The sequence below is a fragment of the Erinaceus europaeus genome, chromosome 1 (genome assembly GCF_950295315.1).
Source record: "Erinaceus europaeus chromosome 1, mEriEur2.1, whole genome shotgun sequence".
Lineage (NCBI taxonomy): Eukaryota > Metazoa > Chordata > Mammalia > Eulipotyphla > Erinaceidae > Erinaceus > Erinaceus europaeus.
In genome coordinates, this window is record NC_080162.1 from 107,661,738 (window position 1) to 107,681,616 (window position 19,879).

A 19,879-nucleotide genomic window follows, 5' to 3' on the forward strand; every position below is an offset into this window, starting at 1 on the left:
AAGAGCTTTAGGACACCAACTTTGCCTTTTTTCCACCCGACTTGTCCTTAATAAAACACACTGACACGTACAGGCCATTACAGAACTGCCTTTCTTAGTGACCTGAGAGGTTGTGCAGTGTATAGAGAACCAGTCTTGCATGCAGCGTTGCCTTTGTTAAATGCTCTATTGATACATTCAAAGACATATCAGGAACAATGAGTGGCCCGGCCATGTGAGGGTGGTGAAAAACTTGGAGAGGTTTAGAAACAACAAGGGGCTCCTGTCCTTACCCTCCCCCAACTCCATGTCACCCCTTAGACTCCTTAGATTCCTTTTTTTTTATTGTCACCAGAATTATTGCTGGGGCTCAGTGCTGATATTACGAATCCACTGCTCGTTTAGTCCCTTCCTTCTTTCCTTCTTTCTTTTTCTTCTTCTTTTTTAAAATATTTTTTTCTTATTATTGGATAGTGACAGAATTTGAGAGGGAAGGGGGAGAAAGAAAGGGAGAGAGACAGAGAGGCACCTACAACCCTGTTTCACCACTCATGAAGCTTCCCCCCTGCAGCTGAGGACTGGAGGATTGAACTTGGGTCCTTGCACACTGTAATGTGTGCACTTAACCAGATGTGCCACTGCTGGGCCCCTCATTCGTCGTCTTCTTCTTTTTTTAATCAGACAGAAATTGAGAGATGAGGGGGAGCCAGAAAGGGAGAGATAAAGAGAGATATCAGCAGACTTGCTTTACTGCTTGTAAAGCCTACTCCTCCCCTCACCTCTACAGATGGGGAGCCAGGGTTCAAACTCAGATCCTTGCACATGGTAAGCTGTGCGCTCAACCAGGTGTACCACTGCCTGGCCCTGCAAATTCATTTTCCCCCCAACTTATACAATGCTGACCTTGGCCCACCCTCCCAGAGAAGCCAGGCTTGATGCCTCTTTTTTAAAAAGGTGGGGGGTGTGAAAAATATGAGAAGGCAAGACACTTGGAATTCAAGTCCATATCCAGAAAATCACAAAAAAAAAAAAAAATCAAATTCCCATTGGTACAACAACAGGATCCAAGGGCTCCTTCTGGCTGTGCCTGGTCCCACAGTGATCTTTGGTGCTTCATGGGAGAGTCTCACTTGAAGACCTTAGCACTGGAACAAAACTTATTAGCTCAATTTCTGAAGAAATAAATTTCCAATATATCATGAAATTGGGGGGCAGGGTCTCTCACATGTGTGATTTTAATGCTCCTGAGCTCTTTCATTCTCTCTTTTTTTTTAAGAGGAGAGAGAGAGGGGGGGGGAGAGAAGGAGACTGAGTATAGGACCACAATATCCCCTGGTGTCATGGTGCCCTATATGGTATCTGGGATCAAACCTTGGTCACAGACAATGGTCAAAGACATGTGCCCCTGCTGGGTGAGCTGTCTTCCAGCTTTGACAATGAGGCTTGAGGTGGAGAAGCGGCAGCTTGCTGTATCTCCTTACTCCAAGCATGAACTCATGGGTCTTCAGCTCCCATCCAGCTCTGGGAATACTCGTTCATGGAGCCTCATCAATCTAGGCTCAGCCTGGGCACAAGCCACCACAGTGGCCCCCTCCTCTCCATCTCAGCAGGACGGTGGGCAGTGTCACGCGGGGGCTCCTCACTGCCTGACACCGTCCTCACGTATATGTGGGTTTCTTCTGCTCCCATCATATTCTCACGTGTGGGTGATCTCCTAGGAGTCTTGAGAAGATAAACAGAATTTTACAAAATACAGATAGAGTCTCCCACCTGAAAAGTCCCAAGTCAGACAAAACACCCGAAATGAACATTTTTGAGGACACTGGCTGTCAATGACGTAAAGACCATGCTCTTTGAGCAACAGCAAACAAATAAGTGTTTGAGAACTGTCTAAGTTACTGACTTGGGAAAGTTCTAAGTCACCCAACATTCTTTTGTTTAATTCTAGCTGGCAACCCCTACCTATTTCAAGGGACTTTTTGTAGGCAGTAAAGAGTTAAAACTTAATTTTACAACTAATCTGACTACCTCTGTCTTCTGTTTACTGGATTTATACCATTGACTTCCAGAGAAGACTGCTAAGAATCCTTGTTCTGTTTATGATCTTCAAGATTTTGTTAAAGTCATATTTAAAGTAGAGGAAATTTCTATTATAGTTTTTTTTTTTTTTTTGCTAAGAGTTCACATCACAGATGAATGACTTTTAAAAAAAACTCTGGTTCTATTAGATGATCTCCTATTCTTTTATTTTTGTCAGTGAAATAAAGGATAATGAATGGATTCTCTAGTATTAAGTTAACCCTGAATTTCTGTTAAAGCCAATAGAGACCGAGAACCTGAATTTCACATGGCCATCTCTTCCACATGCACCTCTGGGAATGAAAGGAAGGCCTAGAAACTTTTCACATCAGTGGTGTGTAGTGATTATAATAAAGAGTTCTTACCTCTGCTATCTTGGGGCTGTCATATATTTCTGAAATTTCACACGGTCTCTCAGTTTCCTAAGTTGGTAAAAATAAATAAAAACAAAAACAAAGTGACTTTAAAACTTAAGAAGGTCACAGTAGTTGCCTATAATCACTAAGATCAGTGGTTCTTAAACCTGTGTTTACATTAATCATAAGAAAACTTTAAAAGGTTGGGTGGCAGCGCAGCGCACAAGGTGCAAAGCCCAACTACTGGCGCAAGGATCCAGGTTTGAGCACTAGAATCCTGGTTCGAGCCCCCGGCTCCCTACCTGCAGGGGAGTCACTTTACAGGCGAAGCAGGTATGAAGGTGTCTCTCTTTCTCTCCCCCTCTCTGTCTTCCCCTCCTCTCTCCATTTCTCTCTGTCCTATCCAACAACAATGACATCAATAACAACAACAACAATAACTACAATAAAACAACAAGGGCAAAAAAAGGGAGTAAATAAATAAATAAAAAAGAAAACTTAAAAAAATGAAAACACAAAGAAGAAAGATCGTATAAGCTACTTCAAAAATAATCCAGGAGGCCAGGTGGTAGCAAGCCCAGTTAAGCACACATAGCACTATGCCCTAAGATCTGAGTTCTAGTCCCCATTCCCCACCTGCAGCAGAGACGCTGGTGCAGCAGGTCTGCAGGTGTCTGTCTTTCTCTCTCTCTCCCTATCTCTTTCTCCCCTCTCAGTTACTCTCTGTCCTATCTAATAAAATGGAGAAAAGAAGGGGGGAATGGGGTGGTGGCACACCTATTTGAGTGCACATGTTACAATGCACAAGGACCCAGGTTCAAGCCTCTGGTCCCCACCTGCAGGGGAAAAGCTTCACAAGTGGCGAAGCAGTGCTGCAGGTGTCTCTCTGTTGCTCTCCCTCTCTACCACCCCTTCCTTCCCTCTCACTTTTTGGCTATTTCTATCCAATAAATAAATAAATAAATTTTTAAAGCCTACATGGCATGAAAAAAATTATTTTTTTAAGAAAAAAGGAAAATATGGCCACCAGGAGCAGTGGATTCATAATGCCAGCACTGAGCCTAAACAACAACCCTGGAAGAAAAAAACAAATCCAAAATTGTATATGGGTAGAAATACAGATGAAACAAGAATAGAATGACTGGAAATCAAACAGTGAGTTCACTATACTATCCTCTCTACTTTTTCATGTTTAAATTATTCATAATATCAAATTTCTTTTATTTTAAAGCCTATGCTCAAACCTGGATCCTTATGCTGGTCCTTGCGCTTTGTGCAATGTGCACTTAACCCACTGTGCTACCTACCGCCCAACCCCCGATGATGGTATTTTTATAGCCTCCAAGATGATTTTAAAGTGCACTGAAGATTGAGAACTTATGCATTAATACCACTGATAACTGCAATACATTATTGGCCAGTGCACTGCTCAGCTCTGGCTTATGGTGGTACATGGAGTTGAACGTGGAACCTGGGAGCCTCGGGCATGACAGTCTGTTTGCAGAACCATTATGCTATTTCCCCAGGCCAACCACAATACATCTTAAAACATTTAGTTCACAGCTTGTTAGTACGCTTTCTTCCTAATCTCACTGTTATCTGTGCAACTGAGTTTAGCAATCTCTTAAAACCGAGAGGTTAATTTTTAGGATTCCTTTGTGGAGTTGAACTCCTTAAGGCAAGGCACAGGAAACGTTAAATCATTGCTCCTGGATCCCGTAAGTCATGAAGCAGCAGAGCCTGGACTAGCTCCTAGTTTTTCTCTTTCCCTGTGGATGCTCATCAGCATGAGAACAGCCAAGGATGTTCATAAACAGAGGGTGGAGTCAACGCCCAGAGTCCACATACCTGGACCCTCACTGGATGGTGGTGACCTTTGAATTCTGGTCATGGACTCCAGAGCAATCTGGTGCTTGCAAGGGTTGGGGCTGGCTGGTACTCCTGTGAGTGATATTTATTCAGTGTAGAAACAGGGCAAATAAAAGGAGAACCACATAGCTGTTGACATATCCCACCCCCAGATGTCTCAATACACTTTCTATGAGAAGCTGTGCTCTTTACTTCTCTGTCTCTACTCTAGAAAAGACAGCTGCTGTGCAGACCTGTGTTCACCATGGCAGCAAACACCCCTCTTCACTAATGATTAATGTCATCTCAACCTCCATCTTTGCTGCCCCTGGTTTCCTCAGTTGACCTGAGAGCTCTGTGACAAATCAGCTCGGCCTGGAGCATAATTTCCTGAATTTGAGACAGAAGTCAAGGGGCAGGAACCTCCACCATCATGATCTCAGAAAGCCAGAATGGGTTCTGACCCTCTCAGCCCAGTGGCCAGCTGACTGAATTACCAATTCCTGCGCAGACACCCAAAGCGACTGCAAATCACCTGAACGGCTGTGCTGCCACTGCTGCTCCTTCGTCGATGAATCAGAGTAAACACTAAGGCCACCAGTAGGGCTGTGGCCACCAGGGATGGGATGCCTCCTGCTAGTCCAAGAGAGGGTCCACAGTCCTGGCACAGAGAAAAAAGCAGAGTCAGATCTGCAGGAATAAAGGGCAAGTTTAATCAATTAAAAAAAAATGAAACAGGCGCCAGTGCAGACCCTAGATGGCACATGCAACATCAAGATGATCAAAAGGATTCCGTGGGAAAAAGGTTTGCAATGCACAGGACAGAAGCCTCATTGTCATAGGACTTAATTCACGTTACTTAACTCAACAGGGGAAGGGGATAACCCAATAAGGAAGTGGGTGAAAGGATATGAGCAAGGTATTTATAAGAAGAAAAATACAAGAGGTCAGGTGGTGGCGCACCTGGTTGAACGCTCATGTTACAATGTGCAAGGACCCCAGTTTGAGGCCCTCGTCTCCACCTGCAGAGGGCAAGCTTTACAAGTGGTAAAGTAGGGCTGCAGGTAGGTATCTTTCTGTCTGTCTTCCTCTCTACTTCCTCCTCTGCTCTCGGTTTCTGACTGTCTTTATGCAATAAATAAATAAAGCTAATAAAAAATAAATGATTAACTTGTTCAATATGACATATGTAATGAATGTTGGAATCTGGGATAAAATTTCACAGAGATGCTCAAAAGCCAAGGAGAAGAGGATCGGAGGAGGAGGGAGAGAAATACAAATATCTCACCAGAAACAGGCAGTAGAGACATACATCAAAGCAATATAAAAGTTGAGGGTTAGGGAGATGGCCCAAGGGTAGAGCGTATGCTTTCCATGTGGGATGTCCTGGGCTGGATTTTGACAACACATAAAGTGATGGAGTGGTGTTCTCTCTCTCTCGTTCTCTCTCTCTCGCTCTCTCTCTCTCTCTTTACCTCCCTCCCTCTGCCCCTCCTCCCCCCCCCCCGCCCCTCCTCCCCTCCTACTCTCTCTGCAAAATAGAGAAGGGGAACAATAATTGAGCCAGATTCCATGCTTGGTGACAATTCACACATCAAACTCTAATCTTCAAAATCAAATATACAAAACCAGCAGAACATTATTAACTCTGTTTTATCAACAATAAATCCAAAGTTCTATAATTTAAGTGATATACTTACAGCTTCTTTCCCACCTGTTACAACTGGAGGTGAAGTCTGTGTGGAAAACGAACATACATCTCAAGAAAACAAAATTGACAGGACACACATTTTATATGTAGATGTATGCGAGACAATCTGTCAGATTGTCCCAAATGACAAAAATCTGTAATGATGCCCAAAGGTCAGACCTTTGCTAGTCTTTCTGGTAAAAACAACACAGGACACCTTCCAAGCAGAACCTCACTTGGCTGCTTCCCAGGGCAGGATGAGAATGGCATTCAGCTACCAGGAAAGGAAATTTAGAACTTCAGGTGAGATCTTTATTATCTCCCCCTCTTTAAAATTATTAGTGATTTAATCATGATCAACAAGATTGTGGATAAGAAGGGTACAGTATCATACAATTTCCACCACCAGAGTTCTGTGTCCCATCCCCTCCACTAGAAGGTTCCCTATTCTTTATTCCTCTGGAAGTATGAACCAAAGATCTTTATGGAGTTCTGATCGCGAGTCCCAGCATATTTCCAAGTGTGCAGTTCAGGTTAGGGATGTGGGGGACATCTGGAATTTTGAATTCTCCCTGTTCCTGGGATCATTCCATGTGGGATGAATACACCAGCTGTTTCTGGCTCACGTTTCCACTCAAAAGAGACACTGACTTCATCCCTTTGTGAGCTGAGGCTGGTGAGTGTTTTAACCCTCATCATTTTAAGAGACATAGTTCATTTTAAGAGACATAGTTCTCTGTCAGCAGCTATCCCATGTGAACTCTGCTGAGAGTGGAATGTGGCAGCCAGTGTAGGCCCAGCTCTGCTTATAAACCAAAGGCCTTACTTCTTCATCTATGAAGCAGGGCTACTGGTGTGTCTTCCTAGAGTTGTTCTGAGAGTCACAATGGCACCAGGCCTAAAGCTCTTATTCCTCTAACTCAGCAAAGCTCTATTATTTATTTCATCCTCTTGTCTACCTCAGTGAACACACCAGAGTCTCTGGGGCTTTGGCTTTTGACATTTATTGTCTCTTTATAGAATGACACGGATCTCAGAGGAGTTACAGTCTTACCCAATATTCCAAAGAACCACAAGTCTAACCTGAACTTGGGTATCTGAACTCTAGGCTTAGGCCTCTTTTCCAGAAAGTTCCCATGGAAGAAGAAATTCAACAACTTGAGCCTGACACTTGCTGCTTAAACTATGACACTTTGACCTAAATATCATCGTACCCTGCTTCTTCCTGTGTCATCCTAGTGCTGCATTTGCATGAAGGGTTCTATGTTTCAAGGCAGTGGGAAGAGTCATCTGTCATTTCAGGTAAGGTATTTTATCTTCAGGGGTCGGGTGGTGGCTCACCTGGTAGAGCACACACATTAGCACGTTAGAGGACCCAGATTCAAGCCTCCAGTTCCCAGCTGCAGAGAGAAGCTTCACAGGTAGTGAAGCAGTGCTGCGTGTGTGTGTCCTTCTCTCTGTTTCTCTCTCCCCCTTCCTCTCTCTTTCCATCTATCTCTAGATCAAAAAGAAAGAAAAAAAGGAGAAAGTGATCATCTGGTGGAGCTGTGTAGGTGCTGAGCCCCAGAGGTAGCCCTAGTGACAAAAGGAAAGAGAGAAGGAAACAAGAGTCCTTTTAAAATATTTATGCTCCTTTATTTGATAGGAGAGAGAGAAATTGAGAGGGGAGGAGAGGTAGAGAGGAAGAGAGACAGAAAGACACCTGCAGCCCTGCTTCACCACTAGTGAAATTTCCCCTCTGCACGTGGGGTCTGAGAGCTTGAACCTGAGTCCTTGTGCATTGTAATGTGTACACTTAGCCAGGTGCACCACTGCCCAGCCCTTAGAAAAAGAAGTTCATAAAGGACAGGTATAGATAGCATAATGGTTATGCAAAGATGCTGTCATGCCTGAGGCTCTGAAGTCCCAGGTTCAGTTCCCCACACTACCATAAGCCAGAGCCGATCAGTGCTCTGGTTTAAAAATAAACAAGTTCATAAGGCTGTAGCTCTGTAAGGATGCAAGGATGAGCTTGTAACTGGCTTCTTCAAAGACCGAAGGTAGGGTATGGACTGTGACTATGGGAAGTTGAAACCATCCCTTACGAATCTTACTTTCTCTCTCTTCCGCAGCACACTGTTTCACCTGTGTGCTTCTCTAACTGCTCCCTCTTTTCTCTCTCTGCAGGTGGGTTTCCTCTGCCATCATGAGCACCCAGTCACTGGAGTAACTTCTGGAATGCCTGCAGTGTATCAGGCTATCCAAACACTTCTCTTTATGTATTCTGCACAACAGGCAATGAGTTTATTATCTTTTTTTTTTTTTTTTTTTTTGATGGGTAAGAAGAGTAAACACAGAAAGGTGGAGTCACTTGCAGCCATCTCATGACCCTCCGTGGCAGCTGCTAAGGGGTGCCCAGCACTACACTGCCTTCTATAGTTAGATAATAGCACCACAGCCCACTTCTAGTCTTGACAGTCCAGTATGGCCCTGCAGGGACTGACGTGCACACGTGGCCCTACAGAGATGTGGAGGGCTCATAGCCCCTCCCATAAGCCAGGTGTCCAACTCTCCTCCACTTACTTCTCTGTTCAGGTTGTAAAGGCTGATGGATCATATTAATTACATAAAATTATATGGAGAACATTTGCTTTGCCAGGTTTGAGCTCTGGCACCAGGTGGAAATCTCTGATGCTGCAGAGTCTCTATTGTTCCCAGGCTCTCTTGTCTCTGATTCTTTACCTGAATATAAAAATGTGGACCAGGAGGGCCAGGTGGTGGTGCACGTGGTTGAGCACACATGTTACAGTGAGCAAGGACCCAGGTTTGAGCCCCTGGTCCCCACCTGCATGGGGAAAGCTTTGCAAGTGGTGAAGCAGTATTGCAGGTGTCTCTTTCTTTCTCCCTCTGTGTCACCCCCGTCCCTCTCAATTTCTGGCTGTCTCTAGCCAATAAATAAATAAATATTTTTAAAATGTGGACCAGGAACAATGAAATTGCACAAACACAAAGCCCTGGCTCCTCTTTCTCCCCCCCCCCCATAGAAGATACTTTGATACAAAGATAGCAAAAGGAAACCCTTAAGTAAAGTCGAACAAAACGGCAAAACTAGAAAGACACTCATGCTTTCTATATGGAATTTTGTTCTTTTCTTCTTCTGTTATTCTTTTCAAAATGTGTCTCTGCAGTTGACCTGTAAGTAGTGTCCCTCTCTGCCTCTTATTGCCTTTTTGACTGAAAATTTATTTTGTATGGTAACAGAATAACTTACTGCCTTTTTTCTGCACTATTGGCTTAAAACTGCTTCTCTAGCCTGCAACTTTGAATTTGTTTGTCTTTCCTTCATACGTGTGTTTCCTGGAGACATGTAATATCTGGGTCTTGTTCTTTAATCCATTTAGTGACTCTTGAGTCTCGACAGGTGAATTTAGGCCATTCATATTTAAGGTGATTGATATATGAGGTTACTGATAGCTATTCTGACTTTTGTTTTGAGGTGGTTTTAAATTTTTGTTGATCCTTTTCCCATTTGCTTCTATCTGTCACTTTATGTGGGTAGGTTTCTGGGGTGAGTTTCTCACTGACTCCAACTGTACTTTCTTTTTCTTTTCTCTGGTTTATCACTGTGGCTCGGTGCCAGCACTACAAATCCTGTTCCCGCTTGGCTGCCTTTTTTTTTTTTCTTTCTATTTTTCTTTCTTTTTTTATTGGATAGAAACAGAAAGAAATTGAGGGGGAAGCAGGAGGTAGTGAGAGAGACGGAGAGATACCTACAACTTTTCTTCACCACTCTTTACAATTCCCTCCTGCAGGTGGGGACCAGGGGCTTGAACCCAGGTCCTTGTACACTGTAATGTGAGCACTTAACCAGGTGTGCCACCACCTGGACCTCTCATTCTACTCTCTTCATGCCTTGAGAGTTTATGGTGAGAAGTTTGGTAAAAGCCTGCTAACCCTACCTCTGTATGTCACTGTCTTTCCCTAGCAACCTGCAGTATGTTCTCTTTATCCTTAATTTTTTGACAGTCTGTAGTGATGTGTCTTGATGTTGGTCATTTTGGAATCAGGAGCTTGGGTTTTTGCTCACCTTTCTGGATGTCTATGTTCTGATGGTTGTTCAGGTGTGGAAATATTTTTTGCTATAATTTCTTTGAATATAGTTTCTGCTTTCTTTACCCTATCCTCTTTCTTGAGAATTTCTTTCTCTCTCTCCCTTCTCTCCCTTTCTCCCTCTCTCTCTCTCTCTCTTTCTCTTTTCCTTCCTCCCCCCCTTTTTTTTTGCCTCCAGGGATATTGCTGGGGCTCCAGTGTCTGCACTATAAATCCACTGCTCCTCTGGCCATTTTTTCAATTTTTTGGATAGGACAGAGAAATTGAAAGGGGATGAGAAGATAGACAGGGAAAGATAAAGATAGGCTCATGCAGACCTGCTTCACCAGTTGTGAAGTGGCACTACCACCCCACCCCCACCTCCCACCACAGGTGGAGAGCCAGGGGCTTGAACCAGGATCCTTGTGTGGGTAATTGTGCTATGTGAGTACGTGTTCTCTTCACCTGGTGCACCACTGCCCCCCCTTAGGAATTTCTATTGCTTTCATGTTCACCCTTCTAATGAAGTCTACTATTCATAAGTGTAGGACTTGTCCCTCTAGAGGCTGATGTGCTGGCATCCTGGAGGTACTGCATGAACTCTGTGTTCATCTTGCTTACTTGCTTGGTGAACAGGAATGTTGCACTTACCATGTTGGCAGGCAGTGTGAAGTTCAGAGAAAATCTCTGGAAGAGAAAAGGAAATGTGAAAGTTCCTTGGAATGATCAGCGAGGTCCCTGATCCCTCCAACAAGGGTCACTGACACCTGGCAGATTCCAGAATTTACTCATCCCGCAGGTCCAATTGGTCTAAGTCTTACTTCCCATCTTGGCACCAAAGGAGGGGAAAAGTGTAGAGGATTTTGAAGTGAGTCGTTCCTTCATTGGTATTAATTTAGGCTTGTCCCCATTCTCTCCCTTAGTTTCTTAAAGAAAGGCAGATTGAGTCCAGTGGGGCAACTGCATTTAGGGTCAACACAAGGAAAGCAAAAATCTTATTAAAGACTTAGCAAAGTCAGGGCTGGGTGGTGGCGCACCTGGCTGAGTGCACATATTACAAGGCACAAGGACCCAGGTTCAAGCCCCTGGTCCCCACCTGCAGGGGAAGCTTTGTGAGTGGTGAAGCAGGGCTGCAGGTGTTTATCACTCTCCTTCTCTGTCACCCCCTTTCCCCCTTTCCCTCTCGATTTCTGGCTGTCTCTATCCAATAAATAAAGAAAAATTTTAAAAAATTAAAAAAAAAAGACTTAGCAAAGTCCTGAAATGTGCCTCTTCCCACCCCCTCATGATGGAAGAGTGTGGAGATAGAAATAACCGGGCACAGCCATGACATTATTTCCTCAGACAATAACTTGGATTCACCTGAATATCAGATGTCAGGCTCAGGAAAAAAAACAAACTAGTATAGTCATGGGCCCTTTGGAATATAACTAAAATAGGCCTACTAGCTATCTATAAAACAGAGACCCCCCCCCCAAATCTTCATCTGCAGTATTCCAACTTTTAGGTTCACTATTAGTCAGCAATTTGTTTGGCTTTATATGTTAATTCTTTTTTCAGCCACCAGGTTCCAGATGCTACCATGATGCCAACTGGACTTCTCTGGGCAGATAAACCCACCAATGTGTCCTGGAGTCCTGCTTCCCCAGAAAGCTGCCCCACTAAGGAAAGAGAGAGACAGGCTGGGAATATAGATCGACCTGCTAACACCCATGTTCAGCAGGGAAGCAATTACAGAAGCCAGACCTTCCACCTTCTGCACCCCATAATGACCCTGGATCCATACTCCCAGAGGGATAAAGAATAGGAAAGCTATCAAGGGAGGGGGGTGGGATATGAAGTTCTGGTGGTGGGAATTGTGTGGAGTTGTACCCCTCTTATCCTATGGATTTTGTCAGTGTTAAACAAAAAAGAAAGAAAGAAATACCTGGCACTTTCTGATTGGGGTAGGAAGGGCCACGAGCACACAGAATACCTGGCCCTCAAACTCCCTCCCAGGAAAGAAGAACACAGAAAGTCAAGATTGCTATTTTCACTGAGTTCTAGGAAGAGGTTCAAGACTGGAGCTGACTGGCATGGTCAGAATGAAAAGAGAGGGAAGGAGAGGAGAGCTGGAGGGGAGGGGAGAGGGAAATGGGGGCTCCTTGGGGCACATAGTTACTAGTTGGCCCAGGTGCCCACTTATCTGAGTCTGGGCCTTCTGTGGCTCCTTCCTTCTCCTGGCCTCCATCTTTTGCCGGTCCCACCCTTACCTGGATGGGTACAAATGGGTGACCCTGCTCTGACTCTGTTGCTAATACTTTCTGCCATTCATTCCCCCTGGTTGATATGTTTTGGCTTCTTCTTCATAGATTCTCCATTCACTGTCCAGGAATCCTGATAAACAACCTTCATCCACATAGGGACCTCATTTAGCCCTAGTCTCACTGGTCCCGTGTCTCAAGATTCTGATTTTCCTGAAAATTTCCAACCCCAAGTCTGTCATTCTAGAAGCAATGTGTTTGCTAAGCTGTTCAATTCAATGTTATGCAGAGATAGAGACATTGGGAAGGATGACAGAATCCAAAAGAATTTTAGACTTGAAATACCTCAAAGATGATCTATTTTAAAAATCCTTTAAAAAAGGGCAAGAGATTGGCTCACTTAATGGTGGTCGCTTTGGTCACTACCAGGCCACCCCATCATGTGGGGCCCAAGTCAGGGAGTCCTAGGATCCCCATATAGATAAAATGGGCATAAACCCCTAATAAGTTCCTTTCTCCACCATCACTGTCACTTCCATCAGGAACCCTCTCATGGGCCTCTCCAAGACCCTGCCCTCACTGTAAAGTAGCAATGGTAGGGACTGCCCCACTTTCCTAAGAGAGGCTGGATGCGTCTATTCTACCACTCTAGGAAGACTGGTCCTGAAATGAGTGCAGCCTAGAACGTCCCCAGTTGTGACCATGGACTGCGAGCTCAGACTGACAGGGACTCGGAGGTTACACAGACTCCTGCACTCATGAGTCCTGGGTCAGATTGATGGGGTAAATTGCTAACTGTATTTGTATCTTTTCTTCAAGTTTGGAAGCTACTCTCTGCCCTAATCCAGCTTTCCAGTTCTAGTCTCAACTCTGACTACATCTTACCAGACAGTATTTGTAGCCTACCTCCATGTTAACTGTCAAGCTTAAGCAAAAATCACTAAAATCATGGGCCCCAAGAAATATACCTAAAATAGATTTCCTAGCTTCTTACCACACTACAATTCCTATTCTCATTTTCTTTTTTTCTTTTTTCTTTTTTATTTAAGAAAGGATTAATTAACAAAACCATAGGGTAGGAGGGGTACAATTCCACACAATTCCCACCACCCAGTCTCCATATTCCACCCCCTCCCCTGATAGCTTTCCCATTCTCCATCCCTCTGGGAGCATGGACCCAGGGTCATTGTGGGTTGCAGAGGGTGGAAGGTCTGGCTTCTGTAATTGCTTCCCCGTTGAATATGGGTGTTGACTGGTGGGTCCATACTCCCAGTCTGTCTCTCTCTTTCCCTAGTAGGGTGGGTCTCTGGGGAAGCGGAGCTCCAGGACACATTGGTGGGGCCTATTCTCATTTTCTCTATTCCTACTTCCTGGCTCTTATTTATTAAACATTTTGTCCTACCTTATAAGTTGCTGCCTTTCTGACAACAAATTGCAGATGCTACTATGATTCCATCCTGAATTCCATGGGCAGATGACCTCATCAATGTGTCCCAGAACCTCACCTCCCCAGAGCCCTACCCCACTAGGAAAAGATAGAAACAGGCTGGGGGTATGGATTCACCTGCCAACACCCATGCTCAGCAGAGAAGCAATTACAGGACAAGACCTTCCACCTTCTGCACCCCCAAAATAATTTTGATCCATACTCCCAGAGGAGGAGAAATGTTAGGGGAAGATGACTAGAGGGGTCTTAAACCCAATTCCATTAGGATCCAGAAAGAGAAGAAGGAAAAAAAGGAAAAACATTTGGAAATAGTAATCAGTGTAGCTGTGACTTAAAATGGAAGAAAAGCAGGACCATAGAAAAAAATAGAGGGGGTCGTGCGGTAGCACAGTGGGTTAAGTGCACATGGTGCAAAGCGCAAGGACCAGCTCAAGAATCCTGGTTCGAGCCCCCAGCTCCCTACCTGCAGGGACTCGCTTTACAGGTGGTGAAGCAGTTCTACAGGTGTCAATCTTTCTCTCCCCCTCTCTGTCTGCCCTCTTCTCTCAATTTGTCTCTGTCCTATCCAACAACAATGACATCAGTAACAACAATAATCACTGCAACAATGATAAAACAACAAGGGCAACAAAAAGGGGAAAAAAAGCCTCCAGGAGCAGTGGATTCATGGTGCAGGCAATGAGCCTCAGCAATAACCTTGGAGGCAAAAAAAAAAAAAATAGATATAGAAATAACAGTCAACCCATATCTATGTATGACCTTGGGAGAATCAATGCAATTTCCAGTGGAAAGAATGGGGACACAGAACTCTGGTGGTGGGAACGGTGTGGAATCTGTTATTTTGCAAATCACTAATAAAAATAAAGAACAAATTTAAAAAACAAAAAACCTTTGCTTTATAGAGGAGAAAACTGATACCCAGGGATTCATCAGGAATTACTTCTGCATAAATGAGAACAGTTGTAGCATATCTCTGAAATAGGTAAAACGGACTTGAGTCATGTGACTCAAGTCCAACTAGAAAGATGATTCTGGGGGCAATGGTCCCAATATATGCAAACTTGATGGAATACCTATTTTCACAGGTGAGTTAGAATTTCAGTGAGTCAATGACTGTGAAACTCCTTTTGTGAACAAAAAAATATATTTTAAGCACTTCAAATACATAGTTCCCTCTATGCTTAGTTCCAAAGATCTTGTCCTTCAATGCAGATGACTCCATCCAACTAGTTTGTTTCAGTTGTGATCTTGTTCACTTTTCTGTCACTTAGCAGCAAGGAGCTCTCACTTACACAAAGAGAAACTAAGGCTCAAATGTGAATGGGTCACTCAAGTTTACACATCTAGTTAACTGCCATAAGAACTGGTCTGTGGCTGAAAAAGCATTAAGATATAAAGCAGAACAAATTGTTGAGTAATCAGGAACCTAAAGGGAAGAATAGAGCAGATGAGATTTGGGGTCTCCATTTTGGAAAAAGCTAGTGAGTCTATTATAGGTAAATTCCAAGGGCCCATGACTTTACTAATTTTTGCCTGAGCCTAACAGCTGCATAAAAGTATTGTCGGGGGTCGGGCAGTGGCACAGTGGGTTAAGTGCGTGGCGCAAAGCGCAGGGACTGGCGTAAGGATCCCGGTTCGAGCCCCCGGATCCCCACCTGCAGGGGAGTCGCATCACAGGCGGTGAAGCAGGTCTGCAGGTGTCTATCTTTCTCTCCCACTCTCTGTCTTCTCCTCCTCTCTCCATTTCTCTCTGTCCTATCCAACAACGAACAACATCAACAATGATAATAATAACCACAACGAGGATACAACAACAAGGGCAACAAAAAGGGAAAAAAAATAGCCTCCAGGAGCAGTGGATTCATGGTGCAGGCACCGAGCCCAGCAATAACCCTGGAGGAAAAAAAAGTATTGTCTGGGGGGATGGTGTCAGAGTCAGAAGTAGGATAAAGAATAGGAAAGCTTCCAACAGAGGGGGTAGGATACGGAACTCTGGCGGTAGGAATTATATTCCTCTTATCCTACAGTCTTGTTGATCATTATTAATTTTTTTTTTAAAGCTGGTGGTAACAATCTCTTTCCAGTGCTCTACAGTCTTCCACACAACTCCTGTGCTTCTTGTGGACAAATCAGAGCACCAGGCTCACAGAACTTGCCCCCCCCCACCCCGCCTTCTTCCAGGATAATTTAGAGGAAGATTTGTCAATCTTAGGTTATTGTTTTCTTACTCATAGGACCTAGCCACTGTCTATTCTGCTAACACCAACCAAGTCCACAAATGTTGCAACTGACACTTGATGATCACTGCACATGAGCACAGCTGCCCAGAACCTTAGCTCATCGGTAAGTACTGGGTACTGATGTCAGCAGACCCCAGACAAAGCTTCCTTTGAGGGATGGCAGTAGAGGAGGCAGGAACAAATGGGCCATGACATGTGCTGTTGATCAACATTTGGATTACAAAGATCTTGGTCAGTTTCAGAAAGACATTCATATATAGAAATACACTATAGTGCCCTTGTGGAGAGTAAAGATACTGTGTAGATTTGGGTAGAGAATAATCTGACACAATGTCCTTTAGAGAGGCAGATCAGGGTGGGTGAGGCAACCTTGGGTTTAGATCTGGATCCCCAGTCTAGACTCAATCACTTAGTGGCCAGCCTTGTGGCTTTGGAAGTCACTTGAATTCTCTGGTTTTCATTTCCTTCCAACCAGTTAGTTCTCGTGGGCTTAATTTTTTTAAATCTTCATAATAGAGATGACAAAATATTTTTTAATCATAATAACTTTGTTTGCCAGTTGTTTGTGTTTTAAGAATACATCTCACGCCTCTTCAAAGTGCCAGTCTCCATCCACTAGATGGGTCATCTCATCTTCCTTCACTTGGTAGCCTCATATACACAACTAGAGATCAAGGGTTTGGTTATGTTTGAGGCTGCCAGTCCCACTTCTCCGTCTCTTCAGATGTCACCTGTCAGTGAGATAATCTGGCATCTGTCCTTCTCCTGACTTGTTTCACTTAGCATGATTCCCACCCCAGCTCTACCTAAGTTACAACAAAAGGCAGTATTGCATCTTTTTGTAGAGCTAAGTAGTATTCAACTATGTATATATACCACAGATTGCTTATACACTTCGCTGTCATTGGTTAGTTGAGTTGAAAAATGAACATATGGGTCCATTTTCTTTACTATCTCACAGGATAAACTCAAAGGAAAGGTCAGTAGTGGCTATATCCACCTATAAACTTCTCTCTGTGTGTGAGGGACCATGTGGTGTCATGTCTTTATGCAGAGCGAGTTCCAGGAAAGTCACTAAGGGAGTTTTAATTGGATGGACTTGTACACATAGATTAGCAATGTTCAAATAGTGGAATTCCATACAATACACTTACTGTTAGTCTAGGCACTATGCAATATTGATAATGGTTATGAAGACACCTCAGGATCTCAAAGACTGAGTAACACTGGCTATGTGTTGGCTGTTTGTAAGAAGAAGGATGAAGAGGCCATATAACCACTCACTTAAATGAGTCTACTCTGTGACGCTGCTCACATAACCTCCCCATTGGGGTGCACTATCATTCATACATCCTGGGTACAAGAACTATAGATCAAAGGCAGGCTTCTGAACATCACTAGCTGGTCAGTGGTTAAGGTAGGATGAGATCAGAGATCTTCCTAACTGCAATGCTTGAATACAACTTCTTCTTAAATAATCTCTTTAATAAAGGAATCACAGAAGCCTCCGCTGTTTTTCCTCTCTTACCTCATCAAACTTTGTGTGAGTGAGTCCTAACCCAGCATGTACCATCAATCAATAAGAAAGTAAGTTTCTGATGTGCAGCCAGATGGTGGTGCACCTGGATGAGCACACATGTTACAATGTGAAAGGACCCGGGTTCAAGCCCCCCAGACCCCACCTGCAGGAGGAAAGCTTTGCAAGGAATGAAACAGAGCTGCAGGTGTGTCTCTGCCTCTCTCCTTCTCTGTCTCCTCCTCCCCTCTCAATTTCTGTCTCTGTCCAATAATAAATAAAATTTTAAAAAATGAAAAAAGAAAGTTTCTGAGGTAATTTATGGATATTTATGTTGCTAAAATCAAAACAGAAGGCAAACTGAATAAATATGTATAAAGACATTGGTCCAACCCATTGTTTCAATTGGGGAAACAAGTGTAATTGAAATATCTATCATTTATCACCTATCTTTCTGTAACTTCCCCATTAAAATAAAGAAATTATTTTTAAAAAGCAAAGCCTTAATATTAAAAGAAAAAGTGATATAAAAATATTTGATGAGAAAATTTTAAAGAATTAGTATTTTACACATAGGAAACATTTTTTTAAATGAGCATTATTCCAAGGACACAATTTACCTTTGAGTTAGAAGATAATTTGAAGACTGCTAGAAGATAATTTGAGAGCTTTGAGGGCAGAGGAGCTATCACAGTGTTTATGCAAAAAAAAAAAAAAAAAGACTTTCATGACTGGGACTCTAAAGTCCCAGATACTGTCCCCTGAACAACCATAAGCCAGAGCTGAACAGTACTCTGGTCTCTCTTTTCCTCCCTCAGGATCTTTCTGTATCTCTGGCTTTCTCTTATTAAATTAGCTAATTTTTTTTAAAGAGAGACGAGATTTGAAAACCTGGAAAAATGTTTTAATCAAGAGATAGAAGTGAATGCTAGGCTCAGAAAAGATGCTGGTGCTCACTTACCATTTCTGAGAGCTTCCCAAGAATCTTCTTCAAACACTGTCCTGGGCAAGACGTCCCCGTTCTTGTTGGCGTTAATGGTTTGTGTCTTGCCTTTGCAGAGAAGTCCAGCTGGGAGATCAAGGGTGACAGGGCAAGAGGTGGCTCCAGAGTCAAGCCATTTATGGTCAGGGGGAGTAGCCAACTTCTCAGCCCATCCCTCCACTCCAGGGCCTTTGTGTACAGCTCAGGACATTCATCTTCACTGCCTTCACTTTCTGCCTGTCTTACTTTTCAGATTCTTTTTCATCGCAGTGAGGAACTCACAGCTGCTGGCTCAACAGCTTTTGAGATTTCTGCAGTTGGCAGCTCATTGGAAACAATGCTTTATGCAGGCTGAGGCTGGCTGTTCTACCCCTACTCCCAGTGGACATCGGCATTGACACTGTCCTGGCCAAGCTGGAGTCAACACACGGTTAGCAACACCAGTGCCGGGGAGCTGGGTGTTGGTGTTGCTCTTGCTTTTCAGGCAGGGCTATCACTACCATGGTGACCATATTTCCTCACCAAAGAGCTGCCTGGCAGTGAGTTTGACCTCATGCCCTTCTCTGTTCTATTTTAAAAGATCTATTTGTTTAGGGGGGCGGGTGGTGGTGTACCCTGTTAATGCACATAGTACAAAGCACAAGAACTCTTGCAAAGTCCGGGTTCCAGCCCCCGGCTCCCCACCTGCAGTGGGGGTTGCTTCACAGGTAGTAAAGCAGGCCTGCAGGTGCCTGTCTTTCTCTCCCCCCTCCGTCTCCTCTCCTCTCTCCATTTCTCTCTGTCCTATCCAACAACAACAGCAATGACAATAATAATAATAAGGGCAACAAAATGGGGAAAATGGCCTCCAGGAGCAGTGGATTCATAGTGCATGCACCAAGCCCCAGCAATACCCATGGAGGCAATAAATTAATAAATAAATTAATTAATTAAATTAAATAATACGCACATACCCTACAGCCTCTTCATCTAACTGACTGAAATAGAGGCCCTGAATAGATTGGGTCAGTTTCTTCTCCTGTGTTAGAAGTGGCCTTGTATCAATCAATCAGCAACCCCCACGCCTGAAAAGAGAGACAGGTTTAATTTGTTCTATTTGAGGGCTTATTAAAGAGACTATTATTTTTATTTATTTATTTTTATAACTGGATAGAGACAGAAATTCAGATGGGAGGGGGAGATTGAAATGGAGAGAGACAGAGAGACACCTGCAGCCCTGCTTCACCACTCGTGAACCTGCCCCCTAACTCCCAGTAGGTGGGGACCAGGAACTTGAACCTGGGTCCTTACGCACTGTAATGTGTGCACTTAAGCAGGTGTGCCACTGCCTGGTCCCTAAGGGATTTTTTTTAAAGATTCCTATTGAGGGAATGTTAGATGAGGCTCCAGACGCAAAGCCAGGTAAAGAAGAGTACAGAGAGTTGCTGAGGG

General features: G+C 43.8%; 1 protein-coding gene across 1 annotated transcript; it reads right to left on the reverse strand.

Moving 5' to 3' along the window:
• Positions 1-1,329: 1,329 nt before the first annotated feature.
• Positions 1,330-18,758, reverse strand: OPALIN (oligodendrocytic myelin paranodal and inner loop protein). Its single transcript, XM_016192355.2, has 6 exons — positions 18,428-18,758; positions 10,672-10,707; positions 5,963-5,998; positions 4,798-4,923; positions 2,424-2,480; positions 1,330-1,701 (listed from the first exon to the last, which is right to left on the reverse strand). The coding sequence occupies exons 1-6, from the start codon at positions 18,428-18,430 to the stop codon at positions 1,528-1,530; spliced, it is 432 nt and encodes a 143-aa protein (XP_016047841.2). The 5' UTR covers positions 18,431-18,758; the 3' UTR covers positions 1,330-1,527.
• Positions 18,759-19,879: the final 1,121 nt, after the last annotated feature.

What these genes read in the sequence shown, in the direction of transcription:
- OPALIN (XM_016192355.2), bottom strand. An exon ending in TCACACTGCCTGCCAACATG is followed by an intron (nt 5,999 to 10,671) that starts GTAAGTGCAACA and finishes TTTTCCACACAG; the next exon opens with ACTTCACCTCCAGTTGTAAC. An exon ending in ACAGCCCCAAGATAGCAGAG is followed by an intron (nt 1,702 to 2,423) that starts GTAAGAACTCTT and finishes TATCTTCTCAAG; the next exon opens with ACTCCTAGGAGATCACCCAC.